Genomic DNA, 19934 nt, shown 5'->3' on the forward strand with positions numbered 1-19934 from the left:
AGTATAATTTTATTCAATAACATTTAAGAGACTGTGCTGTTATTTATTGAGAAGGATATTTTTCTCAGCTCTGATTTCCTGCAATGGAGTAACAGAAAATTTTCCTTAACATGAGTGAGTCATATGCTGTGATATGAGGATAGAACTGGACTGTAGTTGAATTGGAGGGGCTGTTAAGCGCTGTGTGCTTTGGTGTTTTGTTAGTATTTATCATATGTTCTGCCAAGCCCTGTTGAGACCAGAGATTATACTACAGGTATTTACTGTGGTTTTCTTGTGCCTTATTCTGCAGCATGTGATACCCAGTGTTTCCTGGGCTTCATGAGTCTGATATCTGATCTGGTGTGGCCGTTCCTATCCCTTTTCCTTAGAATTCCAAATAACAACTTTTAGAAAACAATCTTAATGTACTTTGCTGTTTGAATAGAATTTGTGGATTTTTAAAAAAAACATTGGAAAAATTACTTAACCACAATAAGGGAAAACCAAACCCAGAGATTATTTTTTCAGTTTATTTTCTTCCATGAGCTGGAGGTTGTACACTTGCAGTTCTAGAGAGGTTTAAAATAATGCCATAGTTAATTTTAGTCTTCTCACCTACAAGAAATTACTGTTTGAAATAAAAGATGTCATGCAACTCCTTAGGAGAAATAATAATATATGCTTTTTATTCTGCAAAGAGAGAGGTGTTTTGCACACAAGGAAAGGTGCTTGGAGCAAAGCATTCACTTCCACTGGTGGCCTTTTTGGGTTTGAAACAACTTTGATTGCCTGGTTTGTAGCTCTGTGTACTAGGTCTGTGTAGAAGTTAGACCAGATGCTGTAGGATTTCCCAGGCAACTGAATGAAGAAAGAAGTGGAGATGGGTAAAAAAAAAAAAAAAAAAGCAGAGAGAAAAATGAGGAAGTGAGGTAAATAAGAAATCTTGATGATAAACCTACAGAATTAAAAAAGTAACATCCATTTCTTTTCCATGTGCATGATGAGGTTCTTTTGGTGTCTGCGCAGACTTCGTGTATGTGATAACTTGTTTGATTTAATACTGAGTTCAGAAATGCTCTTTATTAACTGCTGATGAATTACAGTATCCTTTTTAATTCCTTGTCATTGGTCCTGTCTTTGCTTTCAGTTATGCTGTAATACACTACAGTTTAGCTTTTTGTAAACTTACCATTTGTACTTCCCTTTCAAAACTGAAATTCTGAAATTCAGAAGTAAGCAAAACCGGACTGTCTTTGACATCAAATGTACCTTGAGGATAAAAATTATCTTTTGTTTGTGGTGTGTAATAATTGTCAAGAGGACAGAATTTTCATAGTAGTTATGACTCAGAAAAATAGAAATTTGAAGGATGTAGCACTATGTAATTTGGTTTTATTATCTGCAACATTCATTAAAATATAACTGACAAATTACTCTGGCATTAACTAGGAAGAATAATGTGTGCCTGTGAGCTGCAGTCCTTTGAAAGTTCCATGCTGCTCCTATTATCAACATTTGTTAATTTATTGGAATAATTTCAGGGCTGAGAAGGTTTTCTTCCATCATGGGTCAGTGCAGTGTGCTTTTTTTCAGATAACTGGTAAATATTTTCTCACATGCATGGATCCCGAAGTTGTAATCCAGTACAAGTGTGCATGGGAAGAAATCCATTTGGATTTTTCTAGTCACATTAAACTTACTTTATGGAAGAAGGTCGGTGAAACCCCACAGGAACATTTAACTATCACTATCTGTCATTATTGGATTGATAATAGACTACTACTACATAAATAATACAAACATCAAGTAAATACTTCAGGGGAATTACAACAAGATCCTACTGTGTATTGCAGGTCTCTTAAAACTATCATACACATTGAAAAGGGGAGGAGAGGAATGTAAGAAATGAGCCCTATTTCCATCAGGAATAACTGAGAGAATTTATGTGTACTGTGAAATACTACCTTTTTTTTTTTCAGTCTAGAATTTATGTTCAAGAAAGATGAACTGGAGTGAGCAAAAAGAAAGAGCCATGTGAATAAATTAGGAATTTGAACAGCTTATGAAGGAGCAGCAAAGGTGGTTATTCTTTGTAGTCTAAAGGTGGCAAAACAACTAGGTAATAGTCTGATTTAATCACTACTTCTGCCTCTTACAGTTTTTAAAGTTGAGCATGTACTTACCACTTAGTTCTCCAATTCAAACACCAAATGATTTTCAAGATGATAGAAGTGTTGAAAAAAGTTATAAAGCTGTACCTTTTAAGGTATATTTTAGCATCTGTCAGCCTAAGCTTTAACTTAGCTTCTGTTTTTACCTTATCTAAGTATTTTGTGGACTTTTACGTTGTCTGAATTCAGTCATTCTCAATGAACCCTCTCTTCAAAGTGCTACATGAATGCTATTTCTGTAAGAAAACCCCTTTTACTTCTGCAATCTTTACACGGTGCCTGTGATATTTTTCTCAGTGTAGGTGACTCAATATTTTAAAATGCAAAGTTTCTAACTAAATGATTCTGCTTTGGAAGCCCTACATTTTTCTAATTTCTTACTGCTGTAATATTTGCTGTATTGTGAATATTTCTGCTATTCATGTTTAGGGTTTTCCTGGGAAAAACATTCTTATTTCAAATTGCTATTCCTGTGAGATCAAATATGTTGGGTTATGATTTATACTGTCTCAAGAATATGTGCCATATTTGGTTTATGCCAAATTAAAGCAAATCATAAAGATGTGGGGTGGGGGCAGTGTCTAGGGAATTTAACACCTTAACAGCAGACCCAGAGGGGAACATCTGCTACTAAATTGAAGAGATGGGGAATTGATTTGAAGAACATAACTGTTGATGGAATTCATTCGTGGCTGTGTAAGAGTGATTTAAAAGATACTGTATCTTCATGCCAAACAAATGCAAGGCATCAGCAGTCTCTGCATGGAAGGTAATAGATAATTAGTGCATATCTCCACATACCTTAAGCTCACACAGTTCCTTTTTTTGGCAGGCTAACAACGAGGGTAGTAGCTTACCCATCAGCTGTGTCTTAAATTCAGGCCAGTTCTTGGCAGCCCACATAAGCAGAACTCCTGATGAGCTGATGCATGCAGGTTTTTTGCCTCTGCTTTTTCATCATTGTCATGGGTTATGTCCAGCATGGGGCAGCCCCAGCCCCTCCTCACAGAGGTCCTGCAGCCCAGACAATTTTCTTTGATATTGGTAGTATTTAAATGATTCCACCTAGTGAAGTGAAAGAAGGTCTGGAGGCATGGAGTCTCAAGCTTCTATTAGCTTCTGGTTCTGTGTATACAAGTCTGTTGAGAAAGGGGTGGAAGTGCTTTGCCTTTTACAAGCACAAGATTAATGGCTAAGAAGTGTTAGACGCATGATTCCATATATACATTATTGTACATTTTATGGATTCTTATGATCCATTTTGTCTTTCATCTTGGGATTTCACAGTATTTACAGACATTAATTAAAAAAGTCTTACTGCAGATCTGTTTGGTAAGAATTATTATTACCCCCATTTTATTTAGAAGGGCACATGATTTCCCCTAGTTACTGCAATGAGTCAGTACCAGAGCTGAGAATGAAACCTGGATGTTCTGCCCACAATGTAGCCCTGCTCCACTGAGTAAACTTAGTGGTAAATGTGTAGATTTTTGTAAAATACATATGAAAATTTTTCAGTTTTCAATAATTTTCTGGTCCAGAAATTGAAAAAAAACAAGCAACCAACCCAATAAATGCAGCAGTTGTATACTGCTGTATACAACTAGTAGTCATGGAGGATGAAGTGATGAAACAACATGTTATGAAAAAGACACAGATACTTTTATTGACTGCTTAAGAGGTGCTTTTAGTTCCCTACAGGAAGATAGCAGCTATGGCTGACTTGCTCTGCAAATACTCCTTTTATCTCCTTTCTGGATACAATGGAGGCAGAAGTCAAGATTTAGGGCTAGCAGGGAGCTGTTCCTGTTGCAGAAAAGTAAACTGCATTTATTACAGTTGCTGAAAGAGGTATTAATCATTGTTGGTTCAGAGAGACTGGTGAAGCAATGTGGCTCGCAATACATTTCTTATAATTCTCTATTTGTGTTGCTAGCAAACATTTTTGCCCTTTATCCAAATGTGAAGATATTCTTATTTGTTTGTTATGTATCAGGACTCAGTTGCTCTCAATATACTTGGGATTGTGTGCAAGTCAATCTGATCACTTAGGGTTCTGTTTATTTTGGAACTGACCTGGAGATTTCTGGACTGGCCTATGGTGAGCTAAACTTGTCTCTGATTATAAATCATTGCTGAGAACCTGTTCTCCTAGCTTGAATAGCAGAGGTGTAAGCTTTTAGCCTTAAATTCTTCAAACTGTAATTTTTAGGAATACTATGGCTAGGATCTGAGTTATGCAGCTCTGTAATGGGTGATGCATAGGAATGTTACATTTGCTGCCACAGTCTTAAAAATAAAGAAAAATTTAAAAATCTTTCTTTGGTCTATAGGGAATTCTCCTTGTCCTAAAGATCCTGTTGAGAATCAAGAGATTGCTGGAAGCTTCTAAGAAATAGTGCTTCCTGAGAAAATCAGGCCAGGACTTACCTTTTTATTTAGAATTTAGAAGAGAAAGTGTATTTAAAGGCTTCCATTCTCTTCCTACATGAACAGTGGCAGGAGTTTAGCATGCTGTCTGCACTGGAAGTTTATTATTGTAATCACTCAAGCTGCACATACTTAAAACATTGAAGGAATCAGGCTGGCAGCAAGCCTAATCACTGTGCAAAAACAAACCATACCACAGCAATATTAACCTTTACTGTCTGGAGCATTCATAGCTTCCCACTAGTATGCTTATCTAAGCTTGCCAGTGGAACATGCAAGGTAAAGGCTTAAAGGAGACGTAGTGTGGGGTTTTTGTTCATTTTTATTCACATATTCCAGTCTTTGTACTAATGGCTTTAATGCAGAATTAAAATGAAATGTGCACTAATAGGCTCTATGGAAGGTAAAGAGGTGGAAGGTCAGTGTAAAGATTGTATTCAGATTCCTCTGGATGTATTGTTCTCTTATACCAGGAAGGAAATGGCAGTACAGGGCTTGGCAGCAAATCACTTAGTGTGGTGCTCCCTTTAACATACCAGAACTCTGTCCAAACAAGGGCTTCACAACCTATTTACAGACCTCTCAAATCTGTCACAGTGCAAATGAGACTTTCACCAGCTAACTCCAGCTCATTCTGTTCTCTTGCCCGTGGCTGCTTCTTTGTTGTGTATAGCGTGACATGGTGTGTTTCACTGATGTCATATGCTCAGTGCATCTTATCAGCCTGACCTGCTTCTTCCTTCATTCCTGTGTGTCTCTGAATGGGAACATGGAGCAGAGAGGGGTTCATGGGCAAAATGCACCTGGGAATGTGCTAGGCAGGAAAGTTTTTATTAGAGGAATTGTGCAGATTGTGCATTAGCCAACAGCTGCCTTGGACTTTGGCCTTTTCTGTTGTGTGCCCTGGTTGTCTTGCTCTTGTCACCATTTCTTGGAGAGAAGCAGCATCTTTCTCTGTATGTACATGTATACAGTCACAACATGATTGTGTATTCCATGTTATGGAAGAGGAAGGGTAGTTTCCTGAACTGCTTCAGTCTTGACCTACCACTTGAACTGTTAACTTGAACACTCCTTTTCTGCCATTCTAGCATGTATGAGGTCATAGTTTCAATGCTACCCCAGTACTTGCACCAGTAGTTAGAAATATATGTTGCTTGTGTAAGAGAAAACAAAGAACTTTTATAGGAAACTTTCTGTACAAATTCAAGACAAAGTATGAGTTTGTGGTGCTCAGTCAGTCTAGATTGCTTTAGACAGAAGATTTATATTAACAGCTTACACTAGCAGTGATAGAGAAGTAAGATATCCAGGAGAAATAGAATATGGTTATGAGGAAGAATATTGTAAGCTTCAAGGAATTTTCAAAGTAACCACATTCCTTAAATGATGGAAAGCAGAAAATTGCCATGAATCACTGTTTCATTAAGTGAATCAAAGAGGAAGATGGAAGTGACCTGCATATCATCAGTTCTATCCTTTTGCTTAAACAGGATGCAGATGGAAGCTGCAGAAAAAGAAAATCCTTTAACTAATCTTCATATAATTTGATAGGAAAGTCAAAGTAGATTGATTCTCACTTCCTGGACTTCATTCTAGACCTGTGATAATTTAGGCATTTAACTTGCCTTTTTTCAAAGAGCTCCCCTGAAAAAGGGCAAGTGTCAGCAGCTATTATAGGCACAGTTTCATGTGAAATGAAGGTGTAAGCATGGATGTATGTAGGGTTCAGGTGATCTGTTAAATGAGTCATAAGAAGAGCAAGTGGGAGGTCAAGGTAAAATTGCTGTAAGTCTAGCAAGAGAAAGACTAGTTAGAGCACCATCACAGAGAGACCATGACGAATGACTAGAGCTTGGGCAGTACTTTAATAATAAGTTATAAAAATTAGATGGAGAAAGAATATTTTTAGTATCTGTCTCAAAGTGGAGATAAATTACATAAGTGCAGATCTTTCTTTCCATTGACTGTAAGAGGGCCCAGAGAACTAGATCAAGTGTAGGCTTTTCTGTACCTCTAAAAAGAGAGAAAATAATTTCATGAAAATGTACATATTCCGTTTTGTATTAAAATGTGATTGAATTTTAATATTAAACAACTTTAATCACTGTAATTTGAATACATTTTGAAACATGTTCTGATAAATATTGAGACATCATTAATAATTTCTGTGTAAATGATCCAAATGTCATACTATCTGGAAAACCAGTTGTATTTCTGATAGGAAGTACTGTCTGGCACCCAAAGGCTCAAGTCTGATGTTAACGCATCTCTCTCTAATTTTATAGTGAAGCAGCCCCATTTTATACTCCACAGGCTGAAAATCTCTTTTGATTAGCCCATTAGTGCCTGGCCAGGATGACAAATTGTTCACCTGTAGAGCTAAAGCTGTGGACTGCAGTGTTTTTGGAACGCAGGGGGGAAACCTGCAGTGCTCAGGTGGCTGTGCTGTAGGGCTAGTCTGCTTGCTAATGTTTTTGGCTGCATATGTAGGCACAGATCCAGCGAGGCTTATGACAAAGACTTGCATTGGGAAAAAAATACTTTCTCTCTGCAGGTTCAACTTCTGTTTTGGCAGATACATTTAAACTTGGTTGTGAAAAAATTTATAATTATCAACAGAGCCCTGATACCAGGTGATCAGAGAATTAACAGTGGTATTGCTCATTACCACAGAAGTCATTGAAAGTGGAGGATAGAAGAATAGTAGACTACATAATACAGGTTAAAGATGATGTTTGCCTAGTAATGGTAGATTCTGTTATTGCCAAAATTATGCATTTGCTATTGCCAAAATAGGGATGTCAAACTCAGATGGTTTGGCTATTGAAAGATATCAGCTGTTATCAAATGCCTTCTGGTTTTCATTTGGGTTTCAGAATTCTTTATAGAGATGAATCTTTAGTTCTTGTCCTGTTTTTTACATCAAATGGAGTTGGATGTTTTCCTGGCAGTCATTTTCTCAGAAAAAGCTACCTCAAATCCTTTTTAAAGGATGTACATTTTATGTTGGTAATACTTAGGGCTTAAAGGCCTGATTCTCCTTAGACTTCTGGTAGCATCACTCAGGGATTATGCCAGTAAGAAAGATATTAGTTACGTGAGTGCAGGAGAAAGAAAAATTGGTCTGGCTGATGCATACATTTAAATAAGAATCAGCAGTCCCATGGAAAATATAGGTGTTATTTTGCCAGTGTGTGGTTCCTACAGAACAATACTGCACCTTGTTCATACATGGTGCTAAAAATTGAGGTTTAAATGTTTTTCTGAATGGTAAAGCAAAAATTTAATTTAGATAGCCAGATTGGTATTTTTCCCAAGAATCACATCTCTTGCTCTTGCCACAGTATTTAGTGACATGTTCTGTGATACTGTGTTTTTTGAGACATATAGTTAGGAGTGCTTTTTAGATGTAAGACACTAATGCATGTATGGTTTGCATGAGGATCTCATGTCCAGAAGGTATCAAAGGAAAGTGACTTCGATTTTTTTATAAAAAACTTTTGAGAGCAAACTGTCACATTGAATTTAGGATAGATTACTGCAGCTAGGAGTTTAACTAATTAAATTTGGAGCAATTGGCACAGTAGCTAAAACTATGGGACCTCTCAAGACTGCAGTGCTTTGGATGACGTCAGCTAAAGCAAGAGCCATTAAGAAAATCAGAGTGACTGAGAATGCTGTAAGCTGAAAGGGCAAAGCAATGTAATACTAAATGCATGAAGGAGAGGAAAATTAAGGCAAAGATATAGAGAAGTTATAAAAGACTTTACTGAATAAGATTTTGATCAGTGCAGCTCCTATCAGTGCTAGCTTTTGTGAAAAGTTATCAGTTTGGAATAAGTGTTTATGTGCTAAGAAGTTTATAGAATATCTGCTTCAAAAAGTGAAGGGGGAGCATAGTGATGGTTGAGTAGAAAAGAGATGTCACTTACATATTTACCCTTCTTATAAAAGAGGTAAGGTAGGAATAGATCCTAGGGGCTCCTCTAATGCCATACCTGGTGCCCTGAACTACCTCTTAAAGTTTTGTGGTAACTGTAGGTTTTTATTTTTTAATATTTATAATTCTTAAAAAAAAAATCCCAAACTTTATCTAGCTTTTTAATGTTCATTTGGAAGGAAGTAGCTCACTTTGCCAGGTAGTTCTGTTGTCAAATCAAAATAAATATTTTTTTGTGCAATTTTGCCATTGGTTGCTGTGTGTACTCTATTGCTTATCAAGTGTTTTTCTTGAGTCAAGTTTCTGTTTTTATTTTGTCATTCTGGTGATGTAGACTATGGGATGTTTGTGTTTCAGTGCTGTGACTGTGTGCCTGGATAGCTTCCAATATAGCCTATTGTTGTCTCTTACTTTGAGTTGAAAGTGACAAATGAGCTCCAATTCTTAAATTTATTTATTACAAACTCTAACAACAATCTTCCATTCACAATCAAGAGCACCATTCATTCAAAGCTAGATCTGTGTAATTACCCTCAGGCTAAACTTAGCATTTTCTGTAGTAATTCCCATTTCCTGTCATAGTGGGCATTGTTCAATGTGGCTAAGATTGGAAAGATATTTGAACAGAGGTGGAAGGAATCAAGTATCAGCAGTGAGTGGTTTTACTGTTATGGACAATTAGGAATCAGTTTTCCAACTTTATCATACCTGGGTTCTTTTACCTACTGATCTACCCGTGTAATCCATTGTCACTATGGTGCTTCTAAGGTTCCATGTCAATAATATAGTGTATTCCCAAACTGTTTTTTTTTTTTTTCCTCTTTACAAAGAGTCTGTATGAATTATGAAAGGTCAGAGGCGCTGAGTCTTTGGAGCCAGGAAGTGGCTTTGGGAGCCATTTTGCATCCCCTGAATCCCATTCTTGTGATCTGATGACAAATATTTCTTGCTCAGTTATTCTTAATCCTATGAAAGAGGTGCCAGAGAGTCACTAAATTAGTTTGCAGCAGCAGCCCAAACTATCAGAGGAAGCAATATATTGAAAGTCACAACCCTGTTACAGCTAGGCCAGGAAACTACTCTGAGATCACATTTTAAGCTAGGCTTTTTGTATATCACCAGAGCTCATTTTCAAAAGCAAGAGGTGTGGGGTTTTTAGCTGAAATCAACAGGGTCTTCATGTCATCAGCTTCTTGAAAAAAATTTGCTAGTTATTGCCACCAGTTTGTTGTCACTCAGCCTTTTGTGGTTCTTACTGTTCTACTCATCTTTATTGAATGGCAAGCATAAAAATAAAGTTCGATAACACCACCTTGAAAATAAAAATCAAGAGCTGTAGAGTAATTGTCAATATCCTCATAACCTAGAGCAGCAGGGGCTGCAGACGTCTGTCCCGTTCTTAGCTCATCCAGAAGAGGGCAGCGGCAACACACCAGTCATTTCACTGTGCTCTTACAAAAAATGCAGGAGGGGTTCCTTCAAGATGGTAGACCTTGTGGAAGACCTGTACAAAACATCGACTACGGAGACAGATTTTGTAACTGAGTTCAAGTATATTGATAGGTGGTGGGGTAGGTGTGCTGTGACCAAAATTTGAACCAATCAGGAGCCTCGAAATAAATACGAAATGCAGTTTCTAGTCTATGGAACCTAACATTAAAACTTCTCTGGCACTAGCATCTGTCCAAGTAGAAAAAGAGTTCACTATTTATATTGTCTAATTAGAGCTAAATATGACCTTTTTCCTTCAATCTCGTTAGTACCTCGTTCTCACTACAAAAATATTATTCACAAAAATAAATTAGATAATCCATTGCTTTACTTCAGTAATATTCCAAACTTTTTCCTTTTTTTTTGAATGTTTTATTGAAGGAAATGCTGGTCTGAAAGGGAGATTTTATATGTCTTACATTAATATGCTTTGAATGGATATTCCAGCTAGGAATGCTGAAATGGCAATCTTGAAATTCTCTCATGCTTCACAAATTCCAAACTGGAAACAGAAATAATGTTGAGAATAGTGAATGTTCATGGGTTTTAAAGCTAGCAAATGGTATGAGTGGTAATGCTGGGTTTAGGAACAAAAAGGGACATGCTATAGCATAATTCTAAGTACATAAAATTACTTCAGAGCAGACGTCCACTTAATTCAGTAAACTTTCTTCAGCTGTGAACAACAGCTAATCAACTTTGCACAGCAATCTCTTCACACACACATGCAAGTTAACTCACTAATTGGGCTGTTATAAATATTTACGTGAATTTTCATCCTGGCTGACACATCAAATATTAGTGAAGTGTGAGATCCCAGCACTTCTTGATGAGTTTCCTCATCATAAGATTATTTATTTTGAATCAAGGACTTTGCTTGGTAACAATGCTTTGCATCATCTTAACCATATTTTATAATTTATTTATTTTTTTGTCATTATACAAATTATTTATATTTGCATGTCTGAAACCTGTGGCACACAAACCTTTTCCTTTGAAAGGCCATGAATGCAAAATGGAATTCAAGTTTTTATACTGAATTCAATGTGCAATGTGGATCCTCACATGACCCGATGTCTTAAAGATTGATACCCTGGTTGACTATAGTCTGAAACATATTTAGAAAGCTGGTAGAAATCACTATGCAACTCCACCCTGTGCCATCAGTGGAATGTTTTGGGATGTTGGCTTGTTTAACCAATTAAAATTTTTTATTATATGCTCAAAAAAAAGTTACTTATGAGGAAACTGTGATTCTTTCTTTTGAAATCCATTATACAATTTTCAAAGACAGCTTGGTTTCAAAACTTCCAATCTCAAGGAGAAAATTATTTACAGACTATGCAGGTAGTCATACTTTCTAAAAAGTGGTGGAATGAGTAGGACCAACAACAGAATACATTTGATCTCAGCCTGCTGCTCACAAGACTACTCATTTCATAAGTCTAAGCTAAATACTCCTCCTCTTCAGATGTTTAAAAAGTAATCCTGTCAAGCTCACTGTACATATTTTTGATAGAAACAGTTTATATATAATTTATCTTGTAATTACGTCCATTTCAAACACCCAGTCTACTGCAAGATAGCACTTTAAGCATCTTTGTCTCAAGATATGATCTCATATGTATAAGCATTTGATATTCTACCTTTTGGCTGCTGTGGTCTGCAAAGCCTCTTTTTGGAGTAAATCTGGGAGTGGGGCTTCATGTGGCTAGAAGGTAATTTACTAGATGACCAAAATGGAAATATTCTGTATTGTGTGTTTGGAGCATATTTGGGCTTGGTGAAAAGGAAGCAAGCACAGATAAAAGGTGTTAGAGTTGACCACAGGCATAGTGCATCTTGCTGGTATGTTGTAGGCTGATCACCTTGACACATATGATCTGGGTTTTTGGGGTAGGAATTGACTGTGAATTCTGTGAGTTTTCTTTTTTTTTTTTTTCTTATGGTGTTGAGTAGAATAAATTGCTTGAAAAGACTTTTCAGTAAACTGGATTTCAAACTAGAGGGACAAGAATAAATCTAGTTTGATTAATGAGACTAAAATCAGGCAGGAAGGGAGATTATCTAGCAAGAACCCTTAATCTACTGGGAAATATCTCTGTTGCTTGGAGAAAACCCAGGTAATAGATGCAGCAGAATCAGGAACGTTTTTGTTTGCCCTCTCAACTTCATAATGTATGCAGCTCTTTCTCTTATTTTTTTTTCTTTCTTATAATTTAATTTTAAAAGATTCACAAAAATGAAGCAGGATTCTATCTACTGCTGGTTATGTTGCCATAATCTGAAACTAACTTTTTTCATTAGCTTTCAGTGACTATTAAGAGTTCTCTCTCCCATGACAGACCCCAAAAGTAACAGGTTTCAGGTAACCTTCTGTATCTTGATTCAGAAATGATTAAAATGCCACATTAGCACTCCTTTCCTTCATCCAGATTTTCCTTTGGTGGAATATCTCCCATGTCGTGAATATTTTCAGGATTTCCTGTATTGTACATGCAGAGCTGTCTCATAGCTGTCAACCTGCAATTACAGCTCTCCCTTATAAATATTTAAATGGCAGTTCAGCTTTCAGACAGAGTACACCAGTGACAAAGATCAAGCTTTCTGACCTTTTGTTAATTTTCTCAGTGAAGTAGGATTCTTTTGGTCACATTTTTTGTATTTAAGAGAAGAAATTTGCATGCAGAGAGGAAACAGTCTGATGAGACCCTGGCAACAAGTTTTGGTCATCACAGAGATTTGGAGAGGTAGGAGACAAGTTAAAAAAAAAACAAAAACAAAAAACAAACAAACAAACAAACAAAAAAAAACAACAAAAACTACTCAGAGTGTGTAATGTAAAGTAGAAAGAAATAGTAAAAATAGCTCCCAAGTTTTAGGATCTAATGATCAGGAGAAAAAGACTATGCTATCTGCAACACTGCAATAAGGAAGAAACATAAATTAGCTTTTAGCTCTCTTCTTTGAGAGGGGAAAGAGGGGGAAAAAATATTGACTACAGCTAGTTAAAGGTAATGGAAGAACAGAGGCTCTTTCTAGTAATTCCAATCTTCTCCTTCACTGAAGGCCATTGAAGACCAGCACCTTTGCCTTGTGCCCAGTTAAAAATATAAAATTCTTAAAAATTCAACATAGAAGCTTCTCAGGAGACAGAACCTCTCAAGTCTCAGATCACATGCCCACTAAATAAGACAGATTCTGCAGGTTAACGGAGAATATTTTGGGTTTTTTTCTTGAAATGGTACCATTGTTACAAAGGGATATTAATATTTTCTATTAAAATACCAAACAGTAAAAAAATCTGGTTAGAAAGGGCAGCTTTCAAAGAAAGCAATATATTAATGTCATAGCTAGCATATCATAAATTGCAAAGCAATTTGCTCTGGGAAGAACCACGAACTATTTATGATAATAGTAAGCTGTGAAGTTGGAAAATCTCAGTTACTGTTTTGGAAATGAAAGAATGTGTTCTGAAAAATATGCTTTATACCATGAAAAAAGTAATGTAATTAGAAAGTAGAAAATTTGTGCAGGAATACGGGATGGACTTTCTGCACCCATTGAAACAAATAGGTGAAAATTCATACAAATATTTGTGTATATAGATAACAACTGTTTCAGTGATAAAACAGGCTTGTGTAAATCTTTTTTATACAGGAGTAAAGGGAGACTCAGTATATCAGAACAATTGTTTACAATTGTTTTCATTGCCAAACAGCCCCCATTCATTGATTCAGATTTGTACGAGTGAATTAGAACTTGGAAACATCCTGAAAACAGATTTGCCAACCTAGCTGCACTTCTCCAATCAGGTTACCTTAAGCAGCTGAGCTTCTTATGATACATTATCTATTCTGGAATTGACACTCCTTGTCTCAGAATTGAGTCTTGTTTTCAATGTCAGGACAGGATGTCTTCAGTGTATGATAAAAGTGTGATGTAAAGATTCCAGTGTATTCTCACTGTGTATAGATAAAAGACCTGCCATCTAAACTTAGCTTTTGGAGACACTAGAAAACTCTTACCAACCTACAGATTCTTAAAATTGACAGAAAACTAAACAATTAAATATGTAAATATAATACCTAATTAATTTGGTTTTCGAGAGCTGCAAAACACAAAAAATCAGTCACTGTTTTGTAGAACTTAGCTAAAATTTTAGTTTTTTCTGTATTTTTAATGAATTTATTGTGGGCACTTGAAGGAATGCTTGCAATTCTTGGAGCAGAGGTTAAGGCTAGTAAAACACTGTGAAAGCTCTTGTGCTAGTCTTATAACGTTGCAAGTTGCTTTTTGTTTCTTACTTTATATGCAACCATGAATGAATGGACATAGCCATAAAGTTGATTAAAGAAGGGACTTAATTAAGGGCTGTAATTAAACTAGCAGAGGAAATTACAATGGAACTGAAAACTCAAAATGAGCCTGTGTGATGTAAAGGCTAATAATGTTAAGGCAGTAATCTCTATGAAATAATTGATTCTGTAGCTATTAGTCTTTTCTAATGACATTAAGGATGAGGCGGCGTGATCTTGCTAATTAATTTGTTTTGTGACTTTGAAATATGAAGTATTAGTACAATACTGGGGATTGTTTAATAGACCAGAAAGCTTTCAAATCATAGGACAAATATCATTAAAGTATTTCCATATTCTCAATTATAAGAAGGGTGGAAAATACTATTTGACATAATACTAGAAAACTAAAACAAACCTGTGTTGCATGGTTTAGCCTTACTGGTGAGATGACAGGAGATGGGTTCTCCAGATGGTGTTTAAGATATTTTGTGAGGACTTTATACTATTATTGACACCAAACCTGGTGTGTGGAATGTTTCTAAGAGCATTAATGTCGTATTTTTCAAAAGTTTATTTTCATATTAAATTGAGCTCTTGTCTGTTAGTTGAGTATCACCTTTAAGCTAAAGAAAAAAAAAAAAAGAAATGCAGGAGTGAAGAAATAAAATTATTTTCATTCCTCCTCAAAGAAACATTGGTTGTTACTATCCCAGTGATGCAGTTTCTCTTATTCAAGTCATTGCTTTCTCAGGCAAGACACTTCATATTTCTTTCCGCCCTCTGATTTCTCCATGACAGCTCCCTGCTTTCAGTGAACTTTATACTGACACATCTCACCTACACAGCAACTACTGGCACATCTCTGGCATGTTGCCAACCTATATTCTGATATGACAAAAGGTAGCCCCTCTTTTCTTGCAGTCAGATCCTGGTTTTAGAGTGCAAGATCAGGGAAGCAGTGCAGCAGAAGAGCAAAGCACATTCAGAGTAGAGAAATTAGATCTGCAATATTGTTTTACTTTTTGAGTCCTTTGCTTAACAAGTGTCTTCTTGCAGGACAGTAATTATTTTGCAAGTGATTGACATTTTTTTTTTCTTCCTTGAGCAGTAATTTTCATAATTCCTCAAGGCTTGCTTCTTAAGTGCTACTATATTAAAAGTGTTGTGTTGTAGAAAGCTTGTTACCTCTTCTCCAATTTCTTTCCAGTTCCTGTATATATAATTTACAGATAACCTCAGTCATATTCCTATGTCAGTGGATTTGAAGATCAGCTGATTTGATAAGATTTGGTGGTAATGCAGAATTTTAATATATATCTCATTTTATTTTTTTTCTGTTGCAGTTAAAAAGTAAAGATTGCAAAGCATGTGAAATGTTTTTTCTCCTGGCAAGGCTGCATGAAGAATAAAGTGTGTGTTTGTGTATCATTTGTAAAGGTGGTTGCCTGCAGCCAAATCACTGCACTGTGACCTTGACAGGTGTTATAAACTACACAAGGTCAGGCATGGGCCAGACTGCATATCCAGTTGAGGATCATGTTATAAAGTGCAGGGCTTCATGCCAGTGGAACAGACAAAGAGCTGGAATGTCTTTTTGTCTCCTTCCTATGACAGAGAATTCTTGGTTTAAAATTAGAATGAAGATACCAAAATATCAAAGCCCCAAATCAGAGGATGAAAGTAAAAGCAGCCATTTGTAAACAATCAGTTATTCTTGCTGTTTGTTAACTGAAGCTTTCCTGAGTGAAAATTCTATAATGAGTATTATAAGCATGTATCTTTAAGAGGTCATTTCTTACCTGCATGAGTAGGAGTAATGTAGATAGTAGAGCTGCAGACTTGTGAAATTCCAGTTGACTCCTTGTTGTTTCTACTCAGGTAGCCCTTTGGAAAGACTAGAATTTCAGAGGAATAGTAACAGTGCTGTTTGAAAAGCTGATTAAAAATCCTCTGCTTAAATACTGAGTCTTGAACACTTTAAAAACTCTGCTGTTCCAGAGTTCCTGCACCTGTGAGCTTGCATTTTCAAGACCCGTGCCCATAAAACATCCTACTGCCCATTGACACAATCTTTGCAGAAAAGTTACTGGTGTGAATGTGCTTCACTTCATTTGTTTGTTTTTAAGAAATAATGCTGTCTCTCAAAAAAAGAACTTTGGTAAACTCATACTGCAGTAAAGTGATGTCTCAAAACATATCTTCCCCTAACAAAAGGCTTTGTTATTATGAAACAGAGTTCTTTAGCAGTCAGCTTGCACCTTAATGAGTCATTCAGATAAACAGGCTCCAGTGAAGATTGAATTACGATCCTGTTCAGCTGACACAAATCAACCAGTAATTCTTCTCGGGAAACTCATCAATAAATAAAAGATCCCTGTGCTTGCAGGCCCAAGCCTAACAGAAATGTAAGGCTGTATGCTTTTCAGTGTCATTTTGCATGTCCTGTAAGTACAGCCTTGATGTTACCATCAGAATTAGATTGGTGCTGATGAAGACATCAAACATTATGTAAGTAAAGACATATAAAAATAGATGGAAATGTGGGGGTATGAGTGGAAGTATGTATCATTAACTCTGAACAATCTGTTAGACAATAATCTCTGATATTTAGCTTGTGCATATCGATTGCAATTTGTATGCATTGCCATTTTGTGTGTGTAGGGGCACTATGCAGTTATTTTTAGAATTCCATCTTAGTGAAAAAAATGAGTTATAAAGTCTTTGGAAGATCTTAATCATGCTTATCATCTACCCAAGCCAGTAGGTATGTCAGCTCTTCTCTGTTGTTACATTACAGTTTTTAGCACAAATTCAGATTCCAGAGAGTGTTGTGCTACATATATGTAACAAGAGTGATTTCTCTGAGAACTTCACAGTTTAGCAGATGATACAAGATTAGTAAAACAAAAAGGGTGTGGGAGAAGGTATTGGAACACAACCCTGAAGATGAGAGTAACTTCTGTGTGTCACCTGGCTGAGTGTTACTTGGTTTTCATAGGTACTGAAACAGCTAAGAATTTTAAGGACAGCTGGATACCTTTGACAAATGCTCATAGGAAAGCTTTTCTTAAGCATAAGGAAGAATCACAGAGATGCTTATGCAAAAAAATGTGGCTGTTGAGGAGTGAAAAGTGGAAATGTTGGTTTGACAGAGGTGGGAACTGATGCCTTGATAGTTTTTAATAGCATGTCAACAGGACAAGTGATGTTTAGTGGGTGAAAGGAAGCTGATCCTTATGTAGTGGAAACAGCCATCTTTTAATTATTGTCCATGAAGTGGAGAGTCCCATAGGTATCTTTATATGTAATCATCTTACTGATTTGCTAGGCTTCTTCTGAGAGTAGGAAGAACAAGTTAATTGCATTTTATGCTAGACTTCACATCAAACTTCAATTTGTGTAAAACTGTCATAATGCTGATGCTGTGATACTTTGTTTATAAAATCCTTTTTTATTTTTAAAAGTATTTACCACCATTTTTCATGTTTCCTGAGGAAACAGCTTAAAATGTGCATGATTCCCACTTACTGTAGGTGGTACTAAAATGTATTGACTTCTGGCATAAGGAAGAGAAGGTAATTTTGCTTGAGGGCAGAATGTTTTTGTGGATGTTACAAAGCTAAACTGGAAACAGTTAGGATCTTAACCCAAGATCTGTGGGAGTTTTTTCATTTGTTTCGGTGACTTCGGGCTGTGTGTGTTTCAATAATTCATGGGGTCTGTTTAGTAATTTTGCAAATTGTGTTTTATTGTTGGCCAGAACAGAAAGTGCTAAACAAAGGATTAAGTAGTTTTGTACTATCCTAAATTCAAGATCTTTTAAGGTTCCTCAGAAACACATGCATTTCAAATTACATTTACATGAAAATATGTATTCAAGGTGGCTGTTCCCAAACCTTCTTTAAGAAGGAATTTAAGAATATTGATATTGCTGATTTTATCTAAAAAATTTTTAAATCCCTCTAGTGAGCACTGTGTGTTATGTGAGTGAGCTGGCAAACACACCCCCTACCCCTTTCCGGATATCTAATGGTACTTATAATAGAGTCATAGAAATACTCAGGCTGGAAAAAACCCTTGGGATCACCAAGTCCAACCATCATCCCTGCTCTATAAAGTTCTCCCCTAAACCATCTCCACCAACACTACATCCAAATGACCCTTAAACACAACAAGGGATGGTGACTCAATCACCTCCCTGTGCAGCCTATTCCAGTGTTTGACCACTCTTTTTGTGAAAAAAAAATTCCTAATGTGCCTTTAAAACTTTTCTTGAAGCATGTCCACCCTTCCTGGACTCCTTTATCCTTCAAGGCAGCCCCCCAAGGGACTTTGTCAATCAGTCTCCTGAGCAGGTCAAAGTTTGCCCTCCAGAAGTCTGAGGTGGCAGTTTTAATAACCCTTCTCCTTGTTTCCCCAAGGATCAAAAACTCAATCATCTCATGATCTCTGTGCCCTAGACGGCCTCCAACTTTTACTTCCCCCACAATATCTTCCCTGTTCACCAGGGAATTATACTTTATATAAGCTTTACTGAAACTTTGTTATTAGTACAGAGATGTCCTGACCGACTTGCAGACTCTAATGAGAAAGATTAGTCCAAATTTTTTTCTGCTTAGTTTTATGTCCCCACATTTTATGAAGAAAATATTGAAACAGATTATTTTTTCATTTTATTTCTGAAATTAATATCCTGCAAGGGTCCAATGATCACACTATTAAAGTCTTGTATTTGAGGTTTATGTGGGACTTGAGACTTGTTGCTTGCCCTGACAAAATGTTTATTAGCAAGGCTGAATTTATGAGTTTAGAATGGCTTTTATTGTATGCAACGTATATTTAACCATCACTTTCAAGCAGCTTTTGGGAGCACATGCAATGAAAACCATGTTAATGAAATGTGTTGTGTTATAGGAAGAGCAAGTGCTAGTCAGCTAGAACAAATGCAGTATTAACAAACTGGTCACTTGTTTTGTTTTCTTCTACACAGTTTGGAAATGATCCATCATGTCTGCAGCCTGCAACATCTCAGAAAACATTTGATCAGACCCAATTTTTAGAAGAGACTCAGGTTTCTAAGTCGCATGTCTCCACCTTAAATGAAGAACATCATCACTGGCAGCTTTTAGTAAGTCCTGTCTTTGCATTTGCTACTTTATGGCAACTGATTAATTTAAAGACAAGTTTTGCAGTCCGTGATGCTTTGGTTGGTTGTGTGGGTGTGCTGGTGTTTTCTTTTATTTGTATGTACACTAATATCAGGGGGTTGAGGTTTTCTGAGGTGGGCTGTTTGTAAGGAGGGTTTAGCTTCAGTCTTTATAGCAATAGGGTTTGTACTGATCTCTTAGAATCTTACAGAATGGTAGAAGTATATAAATAATATACAAGTGCATTAATAGAAAAGTGCAGGATACAGTGCTTAATAGTTATGATCAGCACATTCCGATTGGTTTTAGAGTATTCATCCTGACACTTGATTCTGAAAGTCAGCAGAGATTTTCCAGTTAGGTTTTTATGTGTTTGCATGCATTCTGATTTTCAGGCACCTTTTGCATTCAGAGAAGAACTTTTTAGTTAGGTCCTTTGAATAGCAAAGCTGCAGGACAATGTTAGTGT

At 36.4% G+C, this 19934-nt stretch overlaps 1 protein-coding gene across 6 annotated transcripts in view; it reads left to right on the plus strand.

The window, feature by feature from the left end:
- The window catches only part of RIMBP2 (RIMS binding protein 2), a 134715-nt gene that overhangs the window by 26014 nt on the left and 88767 nt on the right, over positions 1 to 19934 (plus strand). For 5 of the 6 annotated variants that reach the window (XM_051633808.1, XM_051633810.1, XM_051633811.1 and 2 more), the window contains one exon: positions 19309 to 19446. The exons of the other annotated variant lie outside the window; for it this stretch is intronic. In XM_051633808.1, coding sequence (XP_051489768.1) covers positions 19309 to 19446 — 138 coding nt within the window. The remainder of the gene's footprint in view (positions 1 to 19308; positions 19447 to 19934) is intronic. 6 annotated transcript variants of the gene reach the window in all.

This window comes from Apus apus, chromosome 16 (genome assembly GCF_020740795.1).
Source record: "Apus apus isolate bApuApu2 chromosome 16, bApuApu2.pri.cur, whole genome shotgun sequence".
Classification (NCBI taxonomy): domain Eukaryota; kingdom Metazoa; phylum Chordata; class Aves; order Apodiformes; family Apodidae; genus Apus; species Apus apus.